Raw genomic sequence first — 24,987 nt, 5'->3', positions numbered from 1 at the left:
TAACACAAATCGAATGAGCCATGCCTCATCTCTGGAAAATGTCTGGTTCTTGATTTAATTACTTAAATAAATTATCACAAAGGGGGAGAAAAACCCGATTATCTCGGCCCCCTAACATACAATTTTCATGAAAATATTCCTAAATATTCTATTCAATAACACGAATCGAATGAGCCATGCCTCATCTCTGGAAAATGTCTGGTTCTTGATTTAATTACTTAATTAATTTATCACAAAGGGGGAGAAAAACCCGATTATCTCGGCCACCTAACATGCAATTTTTTTGAAAGTAACCCTCAATATTCTACTCAACATAATGAATCAAATGAGCCATGCCTCATCTCTGGAAAATGCCTGGTTCACGATTTAATTTCTCATTTAAGTTATGACAAAGGGGGAGAAAAACTTGATTATCTCGGCCCCCTAACATACAATTTTCATGAAAATATTCCTAAATATTCTAATCAATAACACGAATCGAATGAGCCATGCCTCATCTCTGGAAAATGTCTGGTTCAGGATTTAATTTTTCAATTAAATTATCACAAAGGGGGAGAAAAATCATATTATCTCGACCCCCTAACATGGAATCCTATTGAAAATTTCACCAAATATTCCCTTTATTACAAAGAATCAAATGAGCTTGGTCTCGCTGTTGGAAAATGTCTGGTTCTTGATTTAATTACTTAAATAAATTATCACAAAGGGGGAGAAAAACCCGATTATCTCGGCCCCCTAACATACAATTTTCATGAAAATATTCCTAAATATTCTAATTAATAACACGAATCGAATGAGCCATGCCTCATCTCTGGAAAATGTCTGGTTCTTGATTTAATTACTTAATTAATTTATCACAAAGGGGGAGAAAAACCCGATTATCTCGGCCACCTAACATGCAATTTTTTTGAAAGTAACCCTCAATATTCTACTCAACATAATGAATCAAATGAGCCATGCCTCATCTCTGGAAAATGCCTGGTTCACGATTTAATTTCTCATTTAAATTATGACAAAGGTGGAGAAAAACTTGATTATCTCGGCCCCCTAACATACAATTTTCATGAAAATATTCCTAAATATTCTATTCAATAACACGAATCGAATGAGCCATGCCTCATCTCTGGAAAATGTCTGGTTCTTGATTTAATTACTTAATTAATTTATCACAAAGGGGGAGAAAAACCCGATTATCTCGGCCACCTAACATGCAATTTTTTTGAAAGTAACCCTCAATATTCTACTCAACATAATGAATCAAATGAGCCATGCCTCATCTCTGGAAAATGCCTGGTTCACGATTTAATTTCTCATTTATGTTATGACAAAGGGGGAGAAAAACTTGATTATCTCGGCCCCCTAACATACAATTTTCATGAAAATATTCCTAAATATTCTAATCAATAACACGAATCGAATGAGCCATGCCTCATCTCTGGAAAATGTCTGGTTCAGGATTTAATTTTTCAATTAAATTATCACAAAGGGGGAGAAAAATCATATTATCTCGACCCCCTAACATGGAATCCTATTGAAAATTTCACCAAATATTCCCTTTATTACAAAGAATCAAATGAGCTTGGTCTCGCTGTTGGAAAATGTCTGGTTCTTGATTTAATTACTTAAATAAATTATCACAAAGGGGGAGAAAAACCCGATTATCTCGGCCCCCTAACATACAATTTTCATGAAAATATTCCTAAATATTCTAATCAATAATACGAATCGAATGAGCCATGCCTCATCTCTGGAAAATGTCTGGTTCTTGATTTAATTTTTCAATTAAATTATCACAAAGGGGGAGAAAAACCCGATTATCTCGGCCCCCTAACATACAATTTTCATGAAAATATTCCTAAATATTCTAATCAATAACACGAATCGAATGAGCCATGCCTCATCTCTGGAAAATGTCTGGTTCTTGATTTAATTACTTAATTCATTTATCACAAAGGGGGAGAAAAACCCGATTATCTCGGCCACCTAACATGCAATTTTTTTGAAAGTAACCCTCAATATTCTACTCAACATAATGAATCAAATGAGCCATGCCTCATCTCTGGAAAATGCCTGGTTCACGATTTAATTTCTCATTTAAATTATGAAAAAGGGGGAGAAAAACTTGATTATCTCGGCCCCCTAACATACAATTTTCATGAAAATATTCCTAAATATTCTAATCAATAACACGAATCGAATGAGCCATGCCTCATCTCTGGAAAATGTCTGGTTCAGGATTTAATTTTTCAATTAAATTATCACAAAGGGGGAGAAAAATCATATTATCTCGACCCCCTAACATGGAATCCTATTGAAAATTTCACCAAATATTCCCTTTATTACAAAGAATCAAATGAGCTCGGTCTCGCTGTTGGAAAATGTCTGGTTCTTGATTTAATTTTTCAATTAAATTAACACAAAGGGGGAGAAAAACTTGATTATCTCGGCCCCCTAACATACAATTTTCATGAAAATATTCCTAAATATTCTACTCAATAACACGAATCGAATGAGCTATGCCTAATCTCTGGAAAATGTCTGGTTCTTGATTTAATTACTTAATTAAATTATCACAAAGGGGGAGAAAAACCCGATTATCTCGGCCCCCTAACATGGAATCCTATTGAAAATTTCACCAAATATTCCCTTTATTACAAAGAATCAAATGAGCTTGTCTCGTTGTTGGAAAATGTCTGGTTCTTGATTTAATTACTTAATTAAATTATCACAAAGGGGGAGAAAAACCCGATTATCTCGGCCCCCTAACATACAATTTTCATGAAAATATTCCTAAATATTCTACTCAATAACACAAATCGAATGAGCCATGCCTCATCTCTGGAAAATGTCTGGTTCTTGATTTAATTACTTAAATAAATTATCACAAAGGGGGAGAAAAACCCGATTATCTCGGCCCCCTAACATACAATTTTCATGAAAATATTCCTAAATATTCTATTCAATAACACGAATCGAATGAGCCATGCCTCATCTCTGGAAAATGTCTGGTTCTTGATTTAATTACTTAATTAATTTATCACAAAGGGGGAGAAAAACCCGATTATCTCGGCCACCTAACATGCAATTTTTTTGAAAGTAACCCTCAATATTCTACTCAACATAATGAATCAAATGAGCCATGCCTCATCTCTGGAAAATGCCTGGTTCACGATTTAATTTCTCATTTAAGTTATGACAAAGGGGGAGAAAAACTTGATTATCTCGGCCCCCTAACATACAATTTTCATGAAAATATTCCTAAATATTCTAATCAATAACACGAATCGAATGAGCCATGCCTCATCTCTGGAAAATGTCTGGTTCAGGATTTAATTTTTCAATTAAATTATCACAAAGGGGGAGAAAAATCATATTATCTCGACCCCCTAACATGGAATCCTATTGAAAATTTCACCAAATATTCCCTTTATTACAAAGAATCAAATGAGCTTGGTCTCGCTGTTGGAAAATGTCTGGTTCTTGATTTAATTACTTAAATAAATTATCACAAAGGGGGAGAAAAACCCGATTATCTCGGCCCCCTAACATACAATTTTCATGAAAATATTCCTAAATATTCTAATTAATAACACGAATCGAATGAGCCATGCCTCATCTCTGGAAAATGTCTGGTTCTTGATTTAATTACTTAATTAATTTATCACAAAGGGGGAGAAAAACCCGATTATCTCGGCCACCTAACATGCAATTTTTTTGAAGGTAACCCTCAATATTCTACTCAACATAATGAATCAAATGAGCCATGCCTCATCTCTGGAAAATGCCTGGTTCACGATTTAATTTATCATTTAAATTATGACAAAGGGGGAGAAAAACTTGATTATCTCGGCCCCCTAACATACAATTTTCATGAAAATATTCCTAAATATTCTAATCAATAACACGAATCGAATGAGCCATGCCTCATCTCTGGAAAATGTCTGGTTCAGGATTTAATTTTTCAATTAAATTATCACAAAGGGGGAGAAAAATCATATTATCTCGACCCCCTAACATGGAATCCTATTGAAAATTTCACCAAATATTCCCTTTATTACAAAGAATCAAATGAGCTCGGTCTCGCTGTTGGAAAATGTCTGGTTCTTGATTCAATTTTTCAATTAAATTAACACAAAGGGGGAGAAAAACTTGATTATCTCGGCCCCCTAACATACAATTTTCATGAAAATATTCCTAAATATTCTACTCAATAACACGAATCGAATGCGCTATGCCTAATCTCTGGAAAATGTCTGGTTCTTGATTTAATTACTTAATTAAATTATCACAAAGGGGGAGAAAAACCCGATTATCTCGGCCCCCTAACATGGAATCCTATTGAAAATTTCACCAAATATTCCCTTTATTACAAAGAATCAAATGAGCTTGGTCTCGCTGTTGGAAAATGTCTGGTTCTTGATTTAATTTTTCAATTAAATTACCACAAAGGGGGAGAAAAACTTGATTATCTCGGCCCCCTAACATACAATTTTAATACAACACATAAACTCGCGGTTTGCAGTGGTTACTGACGACTCTGGCCTCGAGAAGGCTATTCTGATGCGCTTCTATTGAAATACTTTAGAGAGTCATTAGATAGCTTGAGCAATTCACGCTTCATTAAATATAAAACATAGTGATGAGCCTTACTAAGACAGTGCCCATTATTCAACTGATTCTAAATAAAATAGCTCCTTGGTCAAACTTCCTAACCATGATGTAATTTATCATGTTCTACTATGCACAGCACAAAGACATTAAAGAACAATACCGGTTTGATTTTCAAGGTTAAATTATCCTAATGTTTTATTTCTCTAAATGACATTCTTGTACTTGAGTTTTTAAAAGAATTTATAGATTATACTTAGACATGGGCTAATTCCAGGTTTTTTTACGTTATTAAATATTTTAAAGTTTTTGCAAAAATTTCTATTAAATATTCTTTATTGTTTCATGCTTGACATGGTTGTGAATCGGGGTAAAGGCTAACTTCTGGATATGAGACCATGGGCTAATATTAGGTAGCGATTAAAATTAACTATCTTGGCCTCGATATGAGACCATGGGGTAATTGGATATTAAAATTAATTCTCTTGGCCTCGATATGAGACCATGGAGATTAAAATGAACAATTTTGGATTCAATATGAGACCCTTCAGGTAAGGCTAAATTTCAAAGGGTTAAAGGATTCCTATATTGCTCTTAAGGGTTAGTTAAAATGAAGTTATATTTCCTGACCAAAAACCACAATTATCTAAGTGGGTGTTACGAATGTGACGCGAATGTAAAAAACTAACTAGAAAAATAGACTAACAGTTTTTTATGTATTAATGCTACTTAACTTAATAGACCCAATGTTTTTTATATGATGTATATAAAATCCGTTGTATAGTGGCATCAGTCCGCAGTTGTATAATACCGTAGTTAGTTTCAAGAATCATCTTAAATAATAATTATGACAATTAACTAATGTTAATAAACAGTTTTAAATATTACATTGTGTTTTCACTCGGCACTTAAATATACTTATTTAACCCGGCTAACACAACAAAAATGGCGACGGAAAGTTACGAACTTTGATACGCACCCGTGAATTACGCACCATTACAACTTCAACTGATCCTTGTCATCACATCGTTACGCGCTATCCTTACCGGTACTACCCGACGGACATGGCTGACGACACAAGCAGACACACTCTCGCTTCACCTCGACTCTTTGATGCCTTTAACCCTCAACCGGAACCATGGGCAATTTACTCTGAACGGCTCGACATTTTCTTCGAAACGATGGCTATCACCGACGAATCCATGAAGAGCGCTCATCTTCTAACATGCATTGGACCAGACGTCTACACAACGCTCCGTGGTATATTGGCACCCACCAAACTGCATACGACACAATTATCGATTCCCTGACGAAATTTTACAACCCAATTCCACTCGAAATTGCCGAACGTCACAAGTTTTACAATCGCTCGCGCCTCCCTGGTGAATCCGTATCTACTTATCTTTCTGAGCTTCGCAAACTGAGCGAGTTTTGTCAGTTTACCGACCTGTCCAACATGCTACGTGATCGTCTCGTATGTGGCATCAACGATCAGCAAATCCTTGATCGTCTCATTTCTGAAAGTGGACTCACATTAGAGAGGGCCACCACGATTGCACTGAATATGGAGAGTGCCGCCAGAAATTCCAAGGAAATGAAACGCACTACCAATGGTTCAAGTCTTAATGGAGTCCACGTTATTCACACTCGAGATCATCACATACGTAAACGACCCAAGTCGCATCCACCGTTCGCCTACGGCACCCGCTGTCCATCGACAATCAAGTACATCCGGTAGACGACAATGCATAAGGTGTAGTGATCCCAATCACGCACCAACGGTGTGCCCTTTCATCAACACAATTTGCTCCAAATGTCAAAAGAAGGGACACCTAGCCAGAGCTTGTCTTGCCGCGAAGGCGAAGAACAAGAACAATCGTCACGCCACGCATCAGATTACAACTGCTACGCAAGACCCAAGCGAAACAAACATCGCGCACTACGAAAGCTCCATAGAACCAAACGGATACGAAGTATTCCACGTAAGGACTAGCAATAGCATAGAACACGTAAATCCACCACGACCGACTATCATCCACTGCAACATCAATAGAAAATCAACAGCGATGGAGTACGACACCGGTTCAGCATTCTCTATAATGGCCATGGACGTATTACGGACCATACCACACAAAGGTGAAATAAGTCCTTACACTCAAAGCAGATCCCCTACAACGGAGAGCCAGTGCCCATCCTAGGACAATTAATGGTGGAAGTAGAATATTCTGACCGAACCATGAGACTTCCGCTGTTACTCTCAAACGACCACAGACCTACAATATGCGGTCGATCCTGGATATATTCGCTACTACGCATCATGGACCCGGTATTCCAAAGCTTGGGAACTAATCACGTCGGAAACGACACCTTGACGGAAGTCCTCGCGAAGCATAGCGAACTTTTCTCCGACACCATGGGATGTTTTTGAGACCTCAAACCTAACCCAAGGGAATATTTGGTGAAATTTTCAGTAGGATTCCATGTTTGGGGGCCGAGATAATCGGGTTTATCTCCCCCTTTGTGATAATTTAATTAAGTAATTAAATCCTGAACCAGACATTTTCCAGAGATGAGGCATGGCTCATTCGATTCGTGTTATTGAGTAGAATATTTAGGAATATTTTCATGAAAATTGTATGTTAGGGGGCCGAGATAATCAAGTTTTTCTCCCCCTTTGTGGTAATTTAATTGAAAAATTAAATCCTGAACCAGACATTTTCCAACAACGAGACCGGGCTCATTTGATTCTTTGTAATAAAAGGAATAATTGGTGAGCTTTTCAATAGGATTCCATGTTAGGGGGCCGAGATAATCGGGTTTCTCCCCCTTTGTGATAATTTAATTAAGTAATTACTAATTAAATCCTGAACCAGACATTTTCCAGAGATGAGGCATGGCTCATTTGATTCGTGTTATTGAGTAGAATATTTAGGAATATTTTCATGAAAATTGTATGTTAGGGGGCCGAGATAATCAAGTTTTCTCCCCCTTTGTGATAATTTAATTAAGTAATTAAATCAAGAACCAGACATTTTCCAGAGATGAGGCATGAATTATTCGATTCGTGTTGTTGAGTAAAATATTTAGGAATATTTTCATAAATATTCCATGTTAGGGCGCCGAGATAATCGGGTTTTTCTCCCCCTTTGTGATAATTTAATTAAGTAATTAAATCCTGAACCAGACATTTTCCAGAGATGAGGCATGGCTCATTCGATTCGTGTTATTGAGTAGAATATTTAAGAATATTTTCATGAAAATTGTATGTTAGGGGGCCGAGATAATCAAGTTTATCTCCCCCTTTGTGATAATTTAATTGAAAAATTAAATCCTGAACCAGATATTTTCCAGAGATGAGGCATGGCTCATTCGATTCGTGTTATTGAGTAGAATATTTAGGAATATTTTCATGAAAATTGTATGTTAGGTGGCCGAGATAATCAAGTTTTTCTCCCCCTTTGTGGTAATTTAATTGAAAAATTAAATCAAGAACCAGACATTTTCCAACAACGAGACCGGGCTCATTTGATTCTTTGTAATAAAGGGAATAATTGGTGAGCTTTTCAATAGGATTCCATGTTAGGGGGCCGAGATAATCGGGTTTCTCCCCCTTTGTGATAATTTAATTAAGTAATTACTAATTAAATCCTGAACCAGACATTTTCCAGAGATGAGGCATGGCTCATTTGATTCGTGTTATTGAGTAGAATATTTAGGAATATTTTCATGAAAATTGTATGTTAGGGGGCCGAGATAATCAAGTTTTCTCCCCCTTTGTGATAATTTAATTAAGTAATTAAATCAAGAACCAGACATTTTCCAGAGATGAGGCATGACTTATTCGATTCGTGTTGTTGAGTAAAATATTTAGGAATATTTTCATAAATATTCCATGTTAGGGCGCCGAGATAATCGGGTTTTTCTCCCCCTTTGTGATAATATAATTAAGTAATTAAATCCTGAACCAGACATTTTCCAGAGATGAGGCATGGCTCATTCGATTCGTGTTATTGAGTAGAATATTTAAGAATATTTTCATGAAAATTGTATGTTAGGGGGCCGAGATAATCAAGTTTATCTCCCCCTTTGTGATAATTTAATTGAAAAATTAAATCCTGAACCAGATATTTTCCAGAGATGAGGCATGGCTCATTCGATTCGTGTTATTGAGTAGAATATTTAGGAATATTTTCATGAAAATTGTATGTTAGGTGGCCGAGATAATCAAGTTTTTCTCCCCCTTTGTGGTAATTTAATTGAAAAATTAAATCAAGAACCAGACATTTTCCAACAACGAGACCGGGCTCATTTGATTCTTTGTAATAAAGGGAATAATTGGTGAGCTTTTCAATAGGATTCCATGTTAGGGGGCCGAGATAATCGGGTTTCTCCCCCTTTGTGATAATTTAATTAAGTAATTACTAATTAAATCCTGAACCAGACATTTTCCAGAGATGAGGCATGGCTCATTTGATTCGTGTTATTGAGTAGAATATTTAGGAATATTTTCATGAAAATTGTATGTTAGGGGGCCGAGATAATCAAGTTTTCTCCCCCTTTGTGATAATTTAATTAAGTAATTAAATCAAGAACCAGACATTTTCCAGAGATGAGGCATGACTTATTCGATTCGTGTTGTTGAGTAAAATATTTAGGAATATTTTCATAAATATTCCATGTTAGGGCGCCGAGATAATCGGGTTTTTCTCCCCCTTTGTGATAATTTAATTAAGTAATTAAATCCTGAACCAGACATTTTCCAGAGATGAGGCATGGCTCATTCGATTCGTGTTATTGAGTAGAATATTTAAGAATATTTTCATGAAAATTGTATGTTAGGGGGCCGAGATAATCAAGTTTATCTCCCCCTTTGTGATAATTTAATTGAAAAATTAAATCCTGAACCAGATATTTTCCAGAGATGAGGCATGGCTCATTCGATTCGTGTTATTGAGTAGAATATTTAGGAATATTTTCATGAAAATTGTATGTTAGGTGGCCGAGACAATCAAGTTTTTCTCCCCCTTTGTGGTAATTTAATTGAAAAATTAAATCAAGAACCAGACATTTTCCAACAACGAGACCGGGCTCATTTGATTCTTTGTAATAAAGGGAATAATTGGTGAGCTTTTCAATAGGATTCCATGTTAGGGGGCCGAGATAATCGGGTTTCTCCCCCTTTGTGATAATTTAATTAAGTAATTACTAATTAAATCCTGAACCAGACATTTTCCAGAGATGAGGCATGGCTCATTTGATTCGTGTTATTGAGTAGAATATTTAGGAATATTTTCATGAAAATTGTATGTTAGGGGGCCGAGATAATCAAGTTTTCTCCCCCTTTGTGATAATTTAATTAAGTAATTAAATCAAGAACCAGACATTTTCCAGAGATGAGGCATGACTTATTCGATTCGTGTTGTTGAGTAAAATATTTAGGAATATTTTCATAAATATTCCATGTTAGGGCGCCGAGATAATCGGGTTTTTCTCCCCCTTTGTGATAATTTAATTAAGTAATTAAATCCTGAACCAGACATTTTCCAGAGATGAGGCATGGCTCATTCGATTCGTGTTATTGAGTAGAATATTTAAGAATATTTTCATGAAAATTGTATGTTAGGGGGCCGAGATAATCAAGTTTATCTCCCCCTTTGTGATAATTTAATTGAAAAATTAAATCCTGAACCAGATATTTTCCAGAGATGAGGCATGGCTCATTCGATTCGTGTTATTGAGTAGAATATTTAGGAATATTTTCATGAAAATTGTATGTTAGGTGGCCGAGATAATCAAGTTTTTCTTCCCTTTGTGGTAATTTAATTGAAAAATTAAATCAAGAACCAGATATTTTCCAACATCGAGACCGAGATCATTTGATTCTTTGTAATAAAGGGAATATTTGGTGAAATTTTCAATAGAATTCCATGTTAGGGGGCCGAGATAATCGGGTTTTTCTCCCCCTTTGTGATAATTTAATTAAGTAATTAAATCAAGAACCAGACATTTCCAACAACGAGACCAAGCTCATTTGATTCTTTGTAATAAAGGGAATATTTGGTGAAATTTTCAATAGGATTCCATGTTAGGGGGACGAGATAATCAAGTTTTTCTCCCCCTTTGTGGTAATTTAATTGAAAAATTAAATCAAGAACCAGACATTTTCCAACAGCGAGACCGAGCTCATTTTATTCTTTGTAATAAAGGGAATATTTGGTGAAATTTTCAATAGGATTCCATGTTAGGGTGCCGAGATAATCGGGTTTTTCTCCCCCTTTGTGATAATTTAATTAAGTAATTAAATCAAGAACCAGACATTTCCAACAACGAGACCAAGCTCATTTGATTCTTTGTAATAAAGGGAGTATTTTACAAAAATCACGTCAGTTGCCTACTCTAGAGCCTAGATGGCAACCCCATCCCTATCGCCGTGAAACAAATCGATAGAAAAATCCCTGTCCAAAGCAGGCGGTATCAAGGAGGGAGGGTAGTTTAGTTAGGTCAGGGATGTTTGATATATCGACACTCTATAGGGATCGGCCTCTTCCTATACCCGTAATGTTAAAAAAAGGGGCAAGTTTTTGAGGCTGACGACAGCGCCACCTGAATTGCGGGAGCATCGTAACTATGTGATGATTCGTCACTCTGAGAGGCCTATAAAAGTTTAATTTCGTTAAAACATGAACGAAAACAACGAGAAGCTTATTTATTTGTGTGAAATTTCTATAAATAGGTGAATGTTTTCTTTTTAGTGTTGAATTTTAACAAGTTTCCTGTTAAGGAAACTTAAAAAGGGATAATCTTGGATATTTTACTTTGCTCCACAGTTAGGAACGGAACAAAAAGTTCCAGGCATTTTAAAAAAAATATTTTAATTTACAAATAGTTTTCAGTTTAAAAGAGTGAAAAGTTATGGAAAAGGCAATTTTGAGATAACTCGTTGAAATTGCGCGGCCAATCTTTCGTAATTTGCGCCTTTTTATTTCAACCAATCAGTAAATAATTTTCTTCCCGCCTTTGAATTTCTCGTCACTCTCGTGACTTGACGTCATGAATATAGTTACGCTGCTCCCCGACACCAGGCGTCCGATTTTTGAGACGGCTCGCTTTTTTACCCCACCTTTTGTCAAGAGAGGCCGATCCCTATAGAGTGTCGATATATCAAGCATCCCTGGTTAGGTTTATTTAGTTTCTGAAACGGACTTAAATAACCTACTTTAATTGCGACGTTTATTGGAGTTTTGGAACTCTTAAATTTTACCATACAAAATGTTCTTCCGAAACTCACTATTTTACCCCTAAAAGCGGAAGCGAATTTAGCCAAAAGTCTTAAAATGTTTTAGCAGACGACGCATAGGACTATTTCTATTATTTTAGAATTTGGGAAATTCAGTAAAAATTGGTCAAAAGGAAAATTAGGATTAAATAGTGTTTCCCGAAGATGTGTTCCTAACTTCATATCAGCCCTGACTGGTAAGTGATAATGTACATTAGTGACACTAAGTTTTTGTTTATGGCCATATTTTTATCATCATTAAAATGTTTCGTATGTTATCTTAACAGGGAAACTGTACAAAGAGTGATGGAATTTGTTAAAGAATGTCGAGTTATGGTCGAACGTTTAAGCAGGTAAGTGATGAATATAATGCAACTTGGATGTCAACAAGGCATGTAACGATCCAAACCTTAACCCATAGAATAAATTCCCTCATTTTCCAAAATATTACTAAAGTAGGTATATATGTTTTGACCCCTGAATAACCTGACCTTTTAAAAATTATTGCTGATTAGCATGTTTATTGCCTCCTTTTCAACAATATTGTTAATTTAGTTTCATTCTACCCCCAAAAGTGCCGCACATTTAGCCACTCGTGTAACTTTGTAAGTTGTCCACGCTATAGTGTGATTTGGTTATGCATGTGAGTTGTGAGATCTACCCATAGATATAGGATCTACGGTCATCTACCCTCGTTGCTGAATATTGCAGTATAAGCTAAACTGCGGAATGGTGAATTATTGAGGAACCTCAATTGTGACGTCACTGTCAGTACCTAGGTAAAACGTCACACGATTGACTTTGGCAGTGGGCGGCCGTGTTTGGTACTTCTTAGGTTTTATGGGCAAATAGCCTGGGTGACGTCACACTAAGGTTTCTGAGGTAGGGGACCGTCCATAAACTACGTCACACTCTTATGGGGGGAGGGGGTTTCTAAATTTGTGACGGTCCGTGACAAGGGGGAGGGAGGGGTTCTTCGATGCGTGACGTCACATTTAGCATTGATTTTGTTACGAAGTGAGTAAGAGGCCGATTGGCTCTCTTATGTTATAGAAGAAGAAAGACAACATTCCATAGTCCACCGTTACAATAATTTACCAAAATTGTTATTCCATCATCGCTTAAATAGTAGAAAATTTATGCAATTATCTACTATTTACACCTTTATGTATAGCCAATTTAAATAGCGCATTTAAAATAAATAGCGTAAACTCTCTCATGTCTCTGTTTATTCGCCCCAATTATTAGTGAGGATGAATCAAATCCCCCTGCCGATTGAAATGGTTTCGATTCTTTGGCAAATTTTCTAAATCTCAAGCTCGATTAGTCTGTTTTCGGTGACAGTGTCGAAACCCAAAAAGTGTGCCCCTTTAACTAAGCTTTATGGAACTTTTTTGAATCATCCAGACATTAAAATTCTAAAGGTCAATCAGAGGGAAAAAGCTTAAAACGGAAGAGAACTAGAATTTTCAGCCGAGCAAAATATTTCTGAGAGGGCGGCATATCACTCAAGAAATTAATCAAATTAAATTTGTAAATTAAGACAAATCATAGTGCGGAGGGGGGGGGGGGTTAAAGAAATGTGACGTGGTTTTTAGGGGAGGGGTCTGAGAAAAGCGTGACGAAGCGTGATCTGGGGAGACGGGGGGTCAGAAAATGCTTTTTTTCGCGTGACGTAGTTTATGGACGGTCCCTAGCTCTTGAACAAAATTGCAGCGATAATTATCACAATCTTTTGAACTAGTTAACCTTTGCCATGTTTTTCTTAGCTTTTTATAGCGAAAGCTACAATGTATGGGGAAACCTCTCTTCTTATTTGTTCGTTTTTAATTTACCTTCATTTTGAAAAATTATTTTATTTTAGGGAAGATTTACAATTTCACAAACACTCTTTTCAAAATTCCGAAATGAGTTTAGTAAATCTTCACAGGTTGGCGATTAAAGAGGTATTTTGCGAAATTATTATTTATTTAAGACAAACTGAAGATGACGAAAACTTTGTTTTTAGGAAATGGACTACGAAGAAGAATGTAACTATGATCACTTGAGCAAAGATGATCTAATCAATGAAGTAAAAGCTAGAGATGATCGAGTTAGGAAACTGGAAGCCGAGGTATTTTTCAAAGCATAGGGGGAGCACAAAAATATGAGACCCTTTTGGGATCATAGCCAATTTTCTATGCGCAGGATAAGTTGTCGAATCTGTTGTCTCCTAATTAAAGGCTCTAATCTAAGGGGATTGGTAACATGTCCGTCGTTATTAACTAGGACCTTGTTACTGATCCCTGTTCTTGTGTGTCATTGGTTTCCCCATTTTCTTGCTTGCCCCTTCAAAATACTCTCAGCCAAAGAAAGTCCGAAAATTGTTTAGTAATGGATTCTCATTTTGTTTAGTGTAATGTCTTAATTTCAAACTTGGAAAAAGAGAGAGTGAAAACAACGTTAACGATATATAAACAAATAGACGAAATTGAAAGACTCAACAGGGTCATTAAAGACATGGAAAAAAGAATCAAAGATCTGATGGTATGGAACATTCTTCACTTTCATAGTCGATAGAAAAATTAATAAGTTCAAGAGTAAGAGTTAAACTATCGTTACTTGTTCAAAAATATTAGAAAAGTGGAATACATCAATTAGATAATAATGAATACGTGAAAACTGAACCCGTTGGAAATGATATGGAAATTAATGTCCAGGAGTTATCTCTTCCAATTGTGATGCACAGTGTCCAAGGCATTCTGGATAAAGAATATATTATTCAAGAATCACCTGTTTTTGAACATCAATATATTGCGGAGTTTTACAATACAAACGCAAAAACTGAAATTACCTCAATTTATTCTGAAAATATGGGGTTTATAACGCGTAATACGAATCTGTGTATCCCTAAACTGAACTACAGTGACAGTTTGCCTCTATGTGCGCCTTCACCAAAAATTAAGGTCGAAAACCAATTCGAAATGACTCCTGACAGGAACAAGGAGAGCGATCCGCCTCGAGAACCTCTTGAGAACAATATTTACATTAACGACTCTCTTCTTAAATCGCAAAGTGTCTCGACAGAGGGGGACAATGAGGATAATTCAACTCCATCGAAGAAATTTCGTGTTCCTGAATTGAATGTTGAATTCGAAAAACATTTGGATCTTTCTCTTGACACAAATGTCGAAAGCGATTCACTAGAAAGAGTCCTAGAAAGCGATCTTGATGATAACCAATCCGAAATCGCCGTGACAGGTGCAAAAAAAAGTGATAGACAAAAACAAAGTGTGGAACTGTTTGTCGAACCGAGCTCATTGAGTGTGCCAGCGTGTGTTCCTAAACTTGAACTTATCCCAATTGAACGATCAGAATTGACCTCCGTCTCTATGGAAAGCGATTTGCCCGAAGTTCCAATTGCAGTTCAACATAATAGTTCGGTGTCCAACTCAGAGATATTTGAAGATGTCGCTCCAAAGAATCCAGAAGGTAAAACCTCATCGCCTCGTTCGGAAATTGCAGGTAAGTCATTTCATTCTTTAATAGTCTTGAGTACCTAGATTGAGAAGTCATATTTCTAAGGAACTATTTCCGACTTCTCGGTATAAAGTCTAATAGCGTATTCCATTTGAATGCTCTGAGATCGCTCTCGATTTGCTTAATAAAATCCGAATGTATTTTTTAGCCACATCGTATGATGTACATCTACGATGTGGGTATTAGTTTGGCCTGCCCTGTTGGCGGCATTGTAGGCGGCGTTGTAGTGTACCATAATAAATGCCTTTGGCAGTATAAAAATTTTCGTTCGTCATTTGAAGGGACTCAGGGAGACTGCATAGGAGAGGATTAAGCATTGCATTTTAATTGTACTAGTAAGGATAAGAATTGTGAATTGTGTTTTACGTTTGCTGGATATATTTAAAGCGAGAGAGAGCATTATTTTATTACCTTAATCTAAATGGGAGGTTTCCTACTGCCTTTAAAGGAATGGCTCGCCCATAAACTTTTTTTTGTCTCTTAGCTCAATAGTACTTTTATAAAGATATTGGTACTACTGAGATTAAATTATTAGCGATAGTTTTCATTTTATAATTAAAATAAAATTTTGTATAGACATCACCATTAACCCCTATCTCTAAACTTCACTGTCGTGCTTGGCCAGACCGGCACTCGATTTTATAATACCCGGAGTTTTTTTCGCGGACGATATTTGCGTCATGGCTGAAACCGAAGTGACACTAAATGATATCTTAAAAATTTGTGGCAACTACGCGAATGACTTCGGTTTACTATTTTGCCCCAATAAATGTCAAGTCTTGCACTTTGGAAGTGACAAGTTACCGAATATCCCCATAACCAGAAGTTGATGACTTCTTATCCTGGGAAGTATTGGACACTAAGGCATTATATAGTATCCATCCCTGCAAGTCAAAATTGCCTATGGCAATCGTAGAAGAGGGTCGAAAGTTTCCTCCCCACTAGGAAAACTATCTAATCTACTGAAAAAATCCCACGCCGAGAGGCTGTGGCACTCAAACTGAGGGGCGTGTTCAAAACTTCTTCAGCGCCAATCGTTGAAAAGCCGTCTGGCTAGAACTCTATGAAAATCCATTACAATTCGTGGGCCTAGGACCCCACACTAGTTTGACCGGAATTTCTAGCAGTCTATTAAAACAGCTGTTCTTGTCACCGTTTCTGATTCGTTACCCAGGGCCGGAAATAAGAAAAAAATCTTATTGGACATGTGTCCAGTGACCCCCCATTTGACTGGAAAATTTATTGGACATTGTCCACTGGAGTGTGCTAAAATTGTGTTTCATCTTCATAGTCAAGCTATCAAAACTTTGGAAAATTTATTGGACAAAATGTCCAGTGACCCCCTTAGTTATTTAAAAAGTTATGGGACATTTTAAAATTTTATTGGTCAATGTCCAGTGTCCTGTGCTTATTTCCGGCCCTGTCGTTACCTCAAACCACAGGACACACCTTAAAATTTCGTTTCTTGCCCGCTTCTGGCGCGCAAATCAGTCTGCCTACTCAAAATGAGGGAAATGCCGTAGGTGGCGGCGGCGCGGTGATCGGACCTTATAAGAAGTTATCTAACAGAGATGGTTCCCAATATGGTCAGAGTCCATTACTTCCCAGGATAAGAAGTCATAAGCTTCTGCCATAACTCTTGAAGGAAGTGAACTACGGATCGTAGAAGAGGCAACTTACCTGGGAATAACATTTACCCCGCATGATGAGTACCTGGCAACCTTCGAAAAACATCTCGCTAGTAAAGCCAATAGACTTCTCGGAGCTATTAAACACAAAGGTTGCCACTCTTACAACAAATACCATGTCATTCGTTCACTGTGGAAGAGCGTAGCTGTACCGGCCCTAACCTATGGCAATGAAGTGCTATGCTTTAGGGATTATATTACGAAAGCGTGTGAACGTGCCCAATTCGCTGCTGGCAAAGCCGCTGTTGGCGGAAATTTTATGACAGCATCCTCGGCTATAAGTGGCGAAATGGCATGGTCTACCTTTGTTTCCCGAGAGGCAAAAAGTAAATTAAGGTACCTTGGTCGCCTTATATTCATGGATGAAACTCGGATCGCCAAAAATATCTACCGCTATCTACGAGCTACGGGACTTAGAACCCGTTGGATTAATCGGCTCTCTTTCCTCGATGGGACGTATGGATGCGGTTCTAGCAGATTTGAAGCCACTAACACTAGAGACTGGAACAAGATCGTGGATAAGTCTGTTAAAGATCTCGCCGAACAGAAATGGAGGGCCGAATAACCGCGCGTGAGGATATTCCTCACATCCTGTTAGAGTGTCCCTCTTTTAGTCAATACCGCGAAACTGCCGCAGGAACATCAAATGCACAAAGGTTTTACGGGTAAAGACAAAGCCAAGAATGTGCAATCGACAAAAGCCCTCCTAAAAGCTTGGAACAATATTAGACCAACTCCTGCCACCACAACAACAATAACCGCGCCTTAAGCTTTAAAGCATATAATAATTTAATAAATAATATGTTCTAAAATGTACAAAATTAAACTTGCGAGCAGCCTAACTTCTCCTTCCTGTTCCAAAAGGGATTCACTGTATGTGAAAAGAAAATAAATATTCATTCATTCATTCACCTGCCAGATGACTGGCTGGTTTAAATAGAGGTTTAGCCAATGAGATTTTAGTACTCCAAGCAGAAGAATTTAGGTCGGGTTTTTTTTGAGTCGGACAATTTCATCTTCAAGTATGTTTAGCTCTCGTTAGTCGTTTCGTTGATCAATTTGAATCAAAATTAATTGCTGAAATGCCAAGTTGTACTGTCAGAGTGTTAACTCTAGGTGTGCGGTTAGTTTTTATACTGTTCCCGATCACTGTAAGTACCCTTATAGTGCATCAAAATGTTTACGATATGTCACGATTCGCTAGGGTACTGGGCCTTGGGCTACGGAGCTCTACGGGCTTGACTACGGCTCTACCAGTATCTCTACGGGCGCTGCCAACGTACCTTGTCGCCGGTCTAGCGCTCAACTGCGTAATAGTCGAGTTTACTTTTTAGTAGAAGCTTGTCCTCGGCCAATAAGATGGAGGACTGAATTAATATATGAGAGTGACGTATCGCACTCTCACTGGCTTTGCGGAAAAGCACCATACAGGCGCCAAAAGGTCCTCAATGCAATTAGTTTTTCTGATTTAATTTAAAATATACTTAATATAAAATTTTTTCAACTCTCGAAATCTTGGTTTTTTGTGTAATTAAAGGGATTACAGCAAAAAAAGTTTATGGGTGAACCATTCCTTTAAATTCTCTGACACCCTGGATTTTACGCTTTCAACCACGCTCCCCATCCCCTATTTCAACATTCAAAGAAATCGAGGGAAATTTTAAAAGCAAAAGCAAGCATACACTGATGCTATTTTTAGAATGCGCATAAGGCACCGGGATATAACAATTATTGGGTGTTTTACCGAATAACGAATTCTTTCTCTTTCAAACGCTTCTGGCCATAAGTTCATGTTAGAATTTTTATAAGATGCGAAAAGTATGCGTCGGCATAAGTCTATGTTGTAAACTAAAACTTTCTATATGGGTATTAATCGAGCGTTAAGTACATAATCAGTTTAGCACTGTTAAAGGTAACTCGATCATTGAGGGTGTAATCGCTAAAATTTTCTGTTCTGATATTAAGGGTTACTTGCGTGTATCATTTTAGCATTGTTGTTTTTAGAATGGTCTTACGGGTAATCATTTTAGCAATGTTAAGGGTAGCGCATCGAGGGGCTATTCACATAAATGTTTTGTGCGCCTGTTAAGAGTAGTATAGGGCTACACTTCGTACCTCCGTAGGTGTAGAATGTAGGTGTAGAGTGTAGGTGTAGAATGTCAAGGTCACAGTGTCAATGCCCTCTCGCCACGCCCCCTTGGGAAACTCGCGCGCGCCCCCTGGCGGGAAAACTTGCACGCCCCCTCGCGGGAAAACTCGCGGGCCCCCGCGCGCCCCCTGGCGGCTGCGCCCCCTCGCGGGAAAACACTGCGCGGGAATCTGGCAGTCCTGTCTCTTCTACAACTGTATCTATGACGTCATTGGCGGGAAAATACCGTGCGCCGCCTATTGGGAAACTCCTCTCTTCTACAACTGTATCTGTGACGTCATTTGAAGAATTGTATTTGTGACGTCATTGATAAGAGACGAGAATGGAAGCTTTAGTACATTGCCAAGGGTTAATGATAGGCTGGAAGTTGCGCAATCCATTGTAATATTTAGTTTGACTCAAAATTTCAACCTTTTTTCAAGGAGTTTATTTTGATTATGGTATTGTTTTAATGGTAATTAAAAGGTACACGTAAAAGCGTAATTAATATATAAGAAAATCATCTTAGACGTAATAGTAGAAAGCGTAATTAACCTCTGAAAATCAAAGTGTTACTGGTGTGTTAGCGTCTATTTGTAAGCCTTGGTTAAATTCTGCCTATAATAATCCAACAATTGTGACGTCATTCGAAGAGTTGTTGTATCGCGTAACGTATCTTAAGGGGTGGCGGTAAAGTTTTATCATTGCTAAATGAAAATGTGTCAGGTTCATAACGATACAGTAGAGGTTTTGGTCGGTAATGGCTTACTGGAAAAGGACTGATACGGGTGTAGAGTTATACTTACAAAAGGAACAAAGATTTGACAGCTCAAACGGAATCAAATACCAGTACTTAGTTTCAAAATACAATCACAGAAAAGTAAGCGTGTGTAAATACTCTCCTTTCAAATCATTCGTATTCAAAACAATTCACATCTAATTTTTCTATTAGTATCGTACTAAAGCCAACGTTAGAGGCAGAGGCTACCCCGTTTACAGGCCAACACCAAACGCAAGGACTCGTCCTAACGTGTCTAAACCTAACCTACCTCCAAGTTATAACGTTATTACGTAAGGTGGCGAGAAGAAATTCCACCACAGAGTTTGTATTAGTCTTAGACGTCGATATGATGTCCAACTATAACCTCCACGAAATGTTCCTGGAGTATGCCTGAGAAAATAGGCTCTTTCTCGAATCTCGAAAAGATGATGAAACTGTTTACGTTGTACCCGCATTCGAAATGAAAGAAATAGCCCAAATACCCAAGGATAAAACGGACAACGTTTGGAAATGATGGGCGCCCACCTCTTTTACATTGAGCTTTGTTGGAAATGTCAGAAACATATTGACTACGAAGCCTGGTATAGAGAACCAATGACTAATAAGTTAGCTGTCATTTTTGAAGTCTTGTGGAGAGATCCTTGGGAACCTTTCTTCTTCAGCAGAAATTCAGCGCCTTATCATGATGAAAGGTTTAGACAATATGACTTTAATTTAAAAGTCAAGTAAGACCAAGATACCACCGTGTGTAGAAAGAAGAAACCATCGATAACTAACCCATTGATTGATATCTTTGTAGGTTTGCGAATTACACGTTGTAGGATACAAATTTTCAGTTTTAAATAACGCTTTTTGTCATCCATAATGGCCTGAAAATGGCCAACTCATTCCATAAAGAAAAGGATACCGATCAAGAAAAGAACCGTATCTTATTTCGACAGTTCAAAACTGAACTAAAGGAAAAATATCCAGACTCCTCCAGGAGGTGCTACTGATCTCGAAGCTTCCATTTACATGAAAAATATAAAACGTACAGAAAAGAAGTAATTTATCAGGTTAGTTTTAAAGAGTAAGTAAAAAGAAAATCAAATCTACCTTCCATTGTGTATAGAAACAATGGTCCCGGAAGCTTTAAAACAGATTTTGGCTGTTATGAAAAAACTGTCTCCATTGAGGAACTCTATTTAGATAATATAGGAGTTAAATGATGTATATTCGTACAAGTTATTCTTATAATTACGTTATTTAATGTAAAGATTTGTATTTTAAAATAGGGATTTTGCTCATAAACTTGCATTGGTTTTGATAAGTAATCCAAATGTACCTTTTCATACTTTGGACCTATCAAATAACCTAAAAGAAGATAAAGGTAATATATTTACTAACGAAAAAAGAAATATCAAAGACAAATAAATAACAACAATAGCTCTTCATTGTATTTCTTAATGAAATATCTCTTGTCAATTAATTGTAAAGAAAAACAGAAAATAAATGTTACCAATAAACATTGTGGTGAACTTTTTATGAGGATATTATTTCTGCATTTTTCATAATAGCGCTGAACTGCCTATCTGTAGGAGGTTGAATTCAGGGTTCGTACAAACCTGGGAAACTGGGAAAACTAAGGCAAATAAATAACTTTCAAAAATTCAGTGTTTTTCTTCTTGGCGGTCTAGTGTAAACATGTTTTACTGTGCTTTGGTGTGTTTTATTGTAGTTTTGTTGTGGTATAGTGTAGTTTTAGAGTGTTTTATTGTACTTTTATTGTGTTTTATTGTAGTTTTATTGTACCTTAGTGTATTTTATTGTGTTTTACTGTGTTTTATTGTAGTTTTATTGTACTTTTAGTGTATTTTATTGTGTTTTACTGTATTTTATTGTAGTTTTATTGTACTTTTAGTGTATTTTATTGTAGTTTTATTGTACTTTTAGTGTATTTTATTGTGTTTTATTGTACCTTAGTGTATTTTATTATGGTATAGTGTAGTTTTAGAGTGTTTTATTGTACTTTTATTGTACTTTTAGTGTGTTTTACTGTGTTTTGGTTTGGTTTTATTGCGTTTTACTGTGTTTTGGTGTGTTTTTATTGTAGTTTTAGTGTATTTCAGTGTATTTTGTTGTAATTTAAGTTATTTGTCATAAATTCACAAAGTTTCTGTAAGACTCAATATCATATTGATCATAATAATACGTGGAACAAAGTATTTAGTTTATTATTAGTTTATTTAGTTTATTATTAGTTTATTTAGTTTATTATTATTATTAGTTTATTATTATTATTAGTTTATTTAGTTTATTATTATTAGTTTATTTAGTTTGTTATTATTATTAGTTTATTTAGTTTATTATTATTATTTATATATATTGTGCATTTATAACATTAAAGTAAAACGAAATAAATTTCCTTACCTACATCCCAAATATCACTCCAAAATTATTATGATATTTTTCGTTTGAATCAACTAACCATTCCACGAACATCTGTCACGACAAAACGGAAACAGTAGGTGTACCATTTTTGAACGCTTTTCTCCCAATACCAGTTCAGTATAAATCTCTTCAACTAGAAAGTGTATTTTATTGTACTTTAAGTGTATTTCATTATGGTATAGTGTACTTTTAGTGTATTTTATTATGGTATAGTGTACTTTTAGTGTGTTTTATTGTACTTTTAGTGTATTTTATTGTGTTTTACTGTATTTTATTGTAGTTTTATTGTACTTTTAGTGTATTTTATTGTGTTTTACTGTGTTTTATTATAGTTTTATTGTACCTTTGTGTAGTTTTATAGTGTTTTATTTTACTTTTTTTTTTTTTTTTTTTTTTTAACTTATTTAATTATCTATTTATTTCTATTTATTTATTTAATTATCTATTTATTTCTATTTATTTTTTTTTTTGTTTTTTTTTTTTTTTATTATAAAGCTAGTTTTACAAGGTTACTTTCATTTTCACTTTCCTACCCTCCAATTTACAAATTCCCGATTCTATAAAAAGTTTAAAAGCTATTTTGTCATTTCTTTCATAAAATTCATATTCGGTTAAAATACATAGTAATAGTTTCTTGTTAAAATAGTTTACTAACATAATTTCAGGGTCTACTTCTTTTATATTCATTCTAGTTTGATATGTAAAATAAATTGAAAGTTTTGCTATATTTAAAATAATGATTATGATTTTAAAATATGCTATTTCTTCACCACAATACAGCCAGTACATTTTGTTTATTAATTTAAAATTAGGATTGAATATTTGTATAAAGGTTGTAATTTTTGTTAAAAAGCTCTGGGTTATCCCACAGTTAAAAAATATATGCTTGATATTTCCTTGCTCTTTTTCACAGAATGGACATTGGGGACTAAGATTATACAATCTAGATGCTAAAACTGGTAACGTTATATTGCCTATGGTTATTCTCCAAAGAATACTGTTTTCCTTTGGGAAAAAACACGGATGCCATATGGGATTTAATTTAAGTTTAATATTGTTTGGACTCTCAAAAATCGCGAGAAATCTGTTTTTTAATTGTTCTGAATGTGGGTTGGTAAGTTCTTTAAATTGGGTTTTTGTTATTTTTTCAAGGCTGACATACTTATCATCTAAGTAAAGTTCCATCTCACAAATTGTCTTTTCTTGGGGTGGGTTAGTTTTGCTCGGCAGACAAAAAAGATCTATCTTTTCTTTACATAATTTTGAAATCTTAAGGAACTGATTGGTAAGGGAGCGCTCTGTTTGGGGTCTTAGTCCTATATCAATAAAGGGATTTCTAAAACAATTTTTTTGGTGATCGTAGATATCCCTGATAAGTTGAAAGCCTGGTGTTTTCCATTTTGGATGATAAAAGTCCAATTTAATCAAAGGGTTATTTAAAATAGGTAAGTTTAAAAAACTCTGTATGTTTGTGGGTTTTTTTAAACGTATTGGGATCGTTTTCCAAAACATGAATAAATCCTTGTAATATTTTGGGCAAAAATCATAGTTGAATTCTATGTCTGGGAAGCTAAGAACGTTTATAGTTTTATTGTACCTTTGTGTAGTTTTATAGTGTTTTATTTTACTTTTAGTGTATTTTATTGTGTTTTACTGTATTTTATTGTAGTTTTATTGTACTTTTAGTGTATTTTATTGTGTTTTACTGTGTTTTATTGTAGTTTTATTGTACCTTAGTGTAATTTATTGGGTGTGACTAAAATACTGAACCCTCTGAACCGCTGAATTACTGAACTTGGTACTAAAATCTCTACATGGGTGAAAAACTACCATGCACTCTCATAGAGAATTCTAATAGGAGTAATAAACAAAGGCTTGAATCTCGATGGACTGAATTCAAGTGACTATTTTACTGAACTCTGAACCACTGAACCCAATTTAATATTTACATAGCTTAGCATGGTCTGAACTCGAGTGACTATTTTACTGAACTCGAGTGACTATTTTACTGAACTCTGAACCGCTGAACCCAATTTAATATTTTTATAGCTTAGCATGGTCTGAACTCGAGTGACTATTTTACTGAACTCTGAACCGCTGAACCCAATTTATTATTTACATAGCTTAAATTGGTCTGAACTCGAGTGACTATTTTACTGAACTCTGAACCGCTGAACCGAATATAATATTTACCTAGCTTAGCATGGTCTGAACTCGAGTGACTATTTTACTGAACTCTGAACCGCTGAACCCAATTTATTATTTACATAGCGTAGCATGGTCTGAACTCGAGTGACTATTTTACTGAACTCTGAACCGCTGAACCCAATATAATATTTACCTAGCTTAGCATGGTCTGAACTCGAGTGACTATTTTACTGAACTCTGAACCGCTGAACCGAATATAATATTTACCTAGCTTAGCATGGTCTGAACTCGAGTGACTATTTTACTGAACTCTGAACCGCTGAACCCAATTTAATATTTTTATAGCTTAGCATGGTCTGAACTCGAGTGACTATTTTACTGAACTCTGAACCGCTGAACCCTATTTATT

The 24,987-nt window shown here is 35.9% G+C and overlaps 3 protein-coding genes across 3 annotated transcripts; all 3 read left to right on the top strand.

Moving 5' to 3' along the window:
* Positions 1 to 5,833: 5,833 nt before the first annotated feature.
* Positions 5,834 to 7,036, top strand: LOC149679126 (uncharacterized). The gene is made up of 3 exons (XM_089835791.1): positions 5,834 to 6,297; positions 6,347 to 6,719; positions 6,773 to 7,036. Exons 1-3 carry the CDS (start codon positions 5,834 to 5,836, stop codon positions 7,034 to 7,036), a joined length of 1,101 nt encoding a protein of 366 aa, XP_089691917.1.
* Positions 7,037 to 11,754: 4,718 nt separating this feature from the next.
* Positions 11,755 to 21,522, top strand: LOC149679124 (uncharacterized). Its single transcript, XM_089834769.1, has 6 exons — positions 11,755 to 12,081; positions 12,172 to 12,237; positions 13,749 to 13,830; positions 13,893 to 13,997; positions 14,279 to 14,410; positions 14,503 to 21,522. Exons 2-6 carry the CDS (start codon positions 12,191 to 12,193, stop codon positions 15,424 to 15,426), a joined length of 1,290 nt encoding a protein of 429 aa, XP_089690895.1. The 5' UTR covers positions 11,755 to 12,081; positions 12,172 to 12,190; the 3' UTR covers positions 15,427 to 21,522.
* LOC149679125 (uncharacterized) lies at positions 16,084 to 21,522 on the top strand. The gene is made up of 3 exons (XM_089835790.1): positions 16,084 to 16,228; positions 17,028 to 20,725; positions 20,800 to 21,522. Exons 1-2 carry the CDS (start codon positions 16,084 to 16,086, stop codon positions 17,654 to 17,656), a joined length of 774 nt encoding a protein of 257 aa, XP_089691916.1. The 3' UTR covers positions 17,657 to 20,725; positions 20,800 to 21,522.
* Positions 21,523 to 24,987: the final 3,465 nt, after the last annotated feature.

Source organism: Phalangium opilio, unplaced genomic scaffold (assembly GCF_054372755.1).
Source record: "Phalangium opilio isolate 3A_F unplaced genomic scaffold, DU_Popi_V2 ptg000041l_1, whole genome shotgun sequence".
In the NCBI taxonomy this organism is placed as follows: Eukaryota; Metazoa; Arthropoda; class Arachnida; order Opiliones; family Phalangiidae; genus Phalangium; species Phalangium opilio.
Note: the sequence above shows the minus strand (reverse complement) of the source record. Positions and strands in the feature narration are given on the sequence as shown.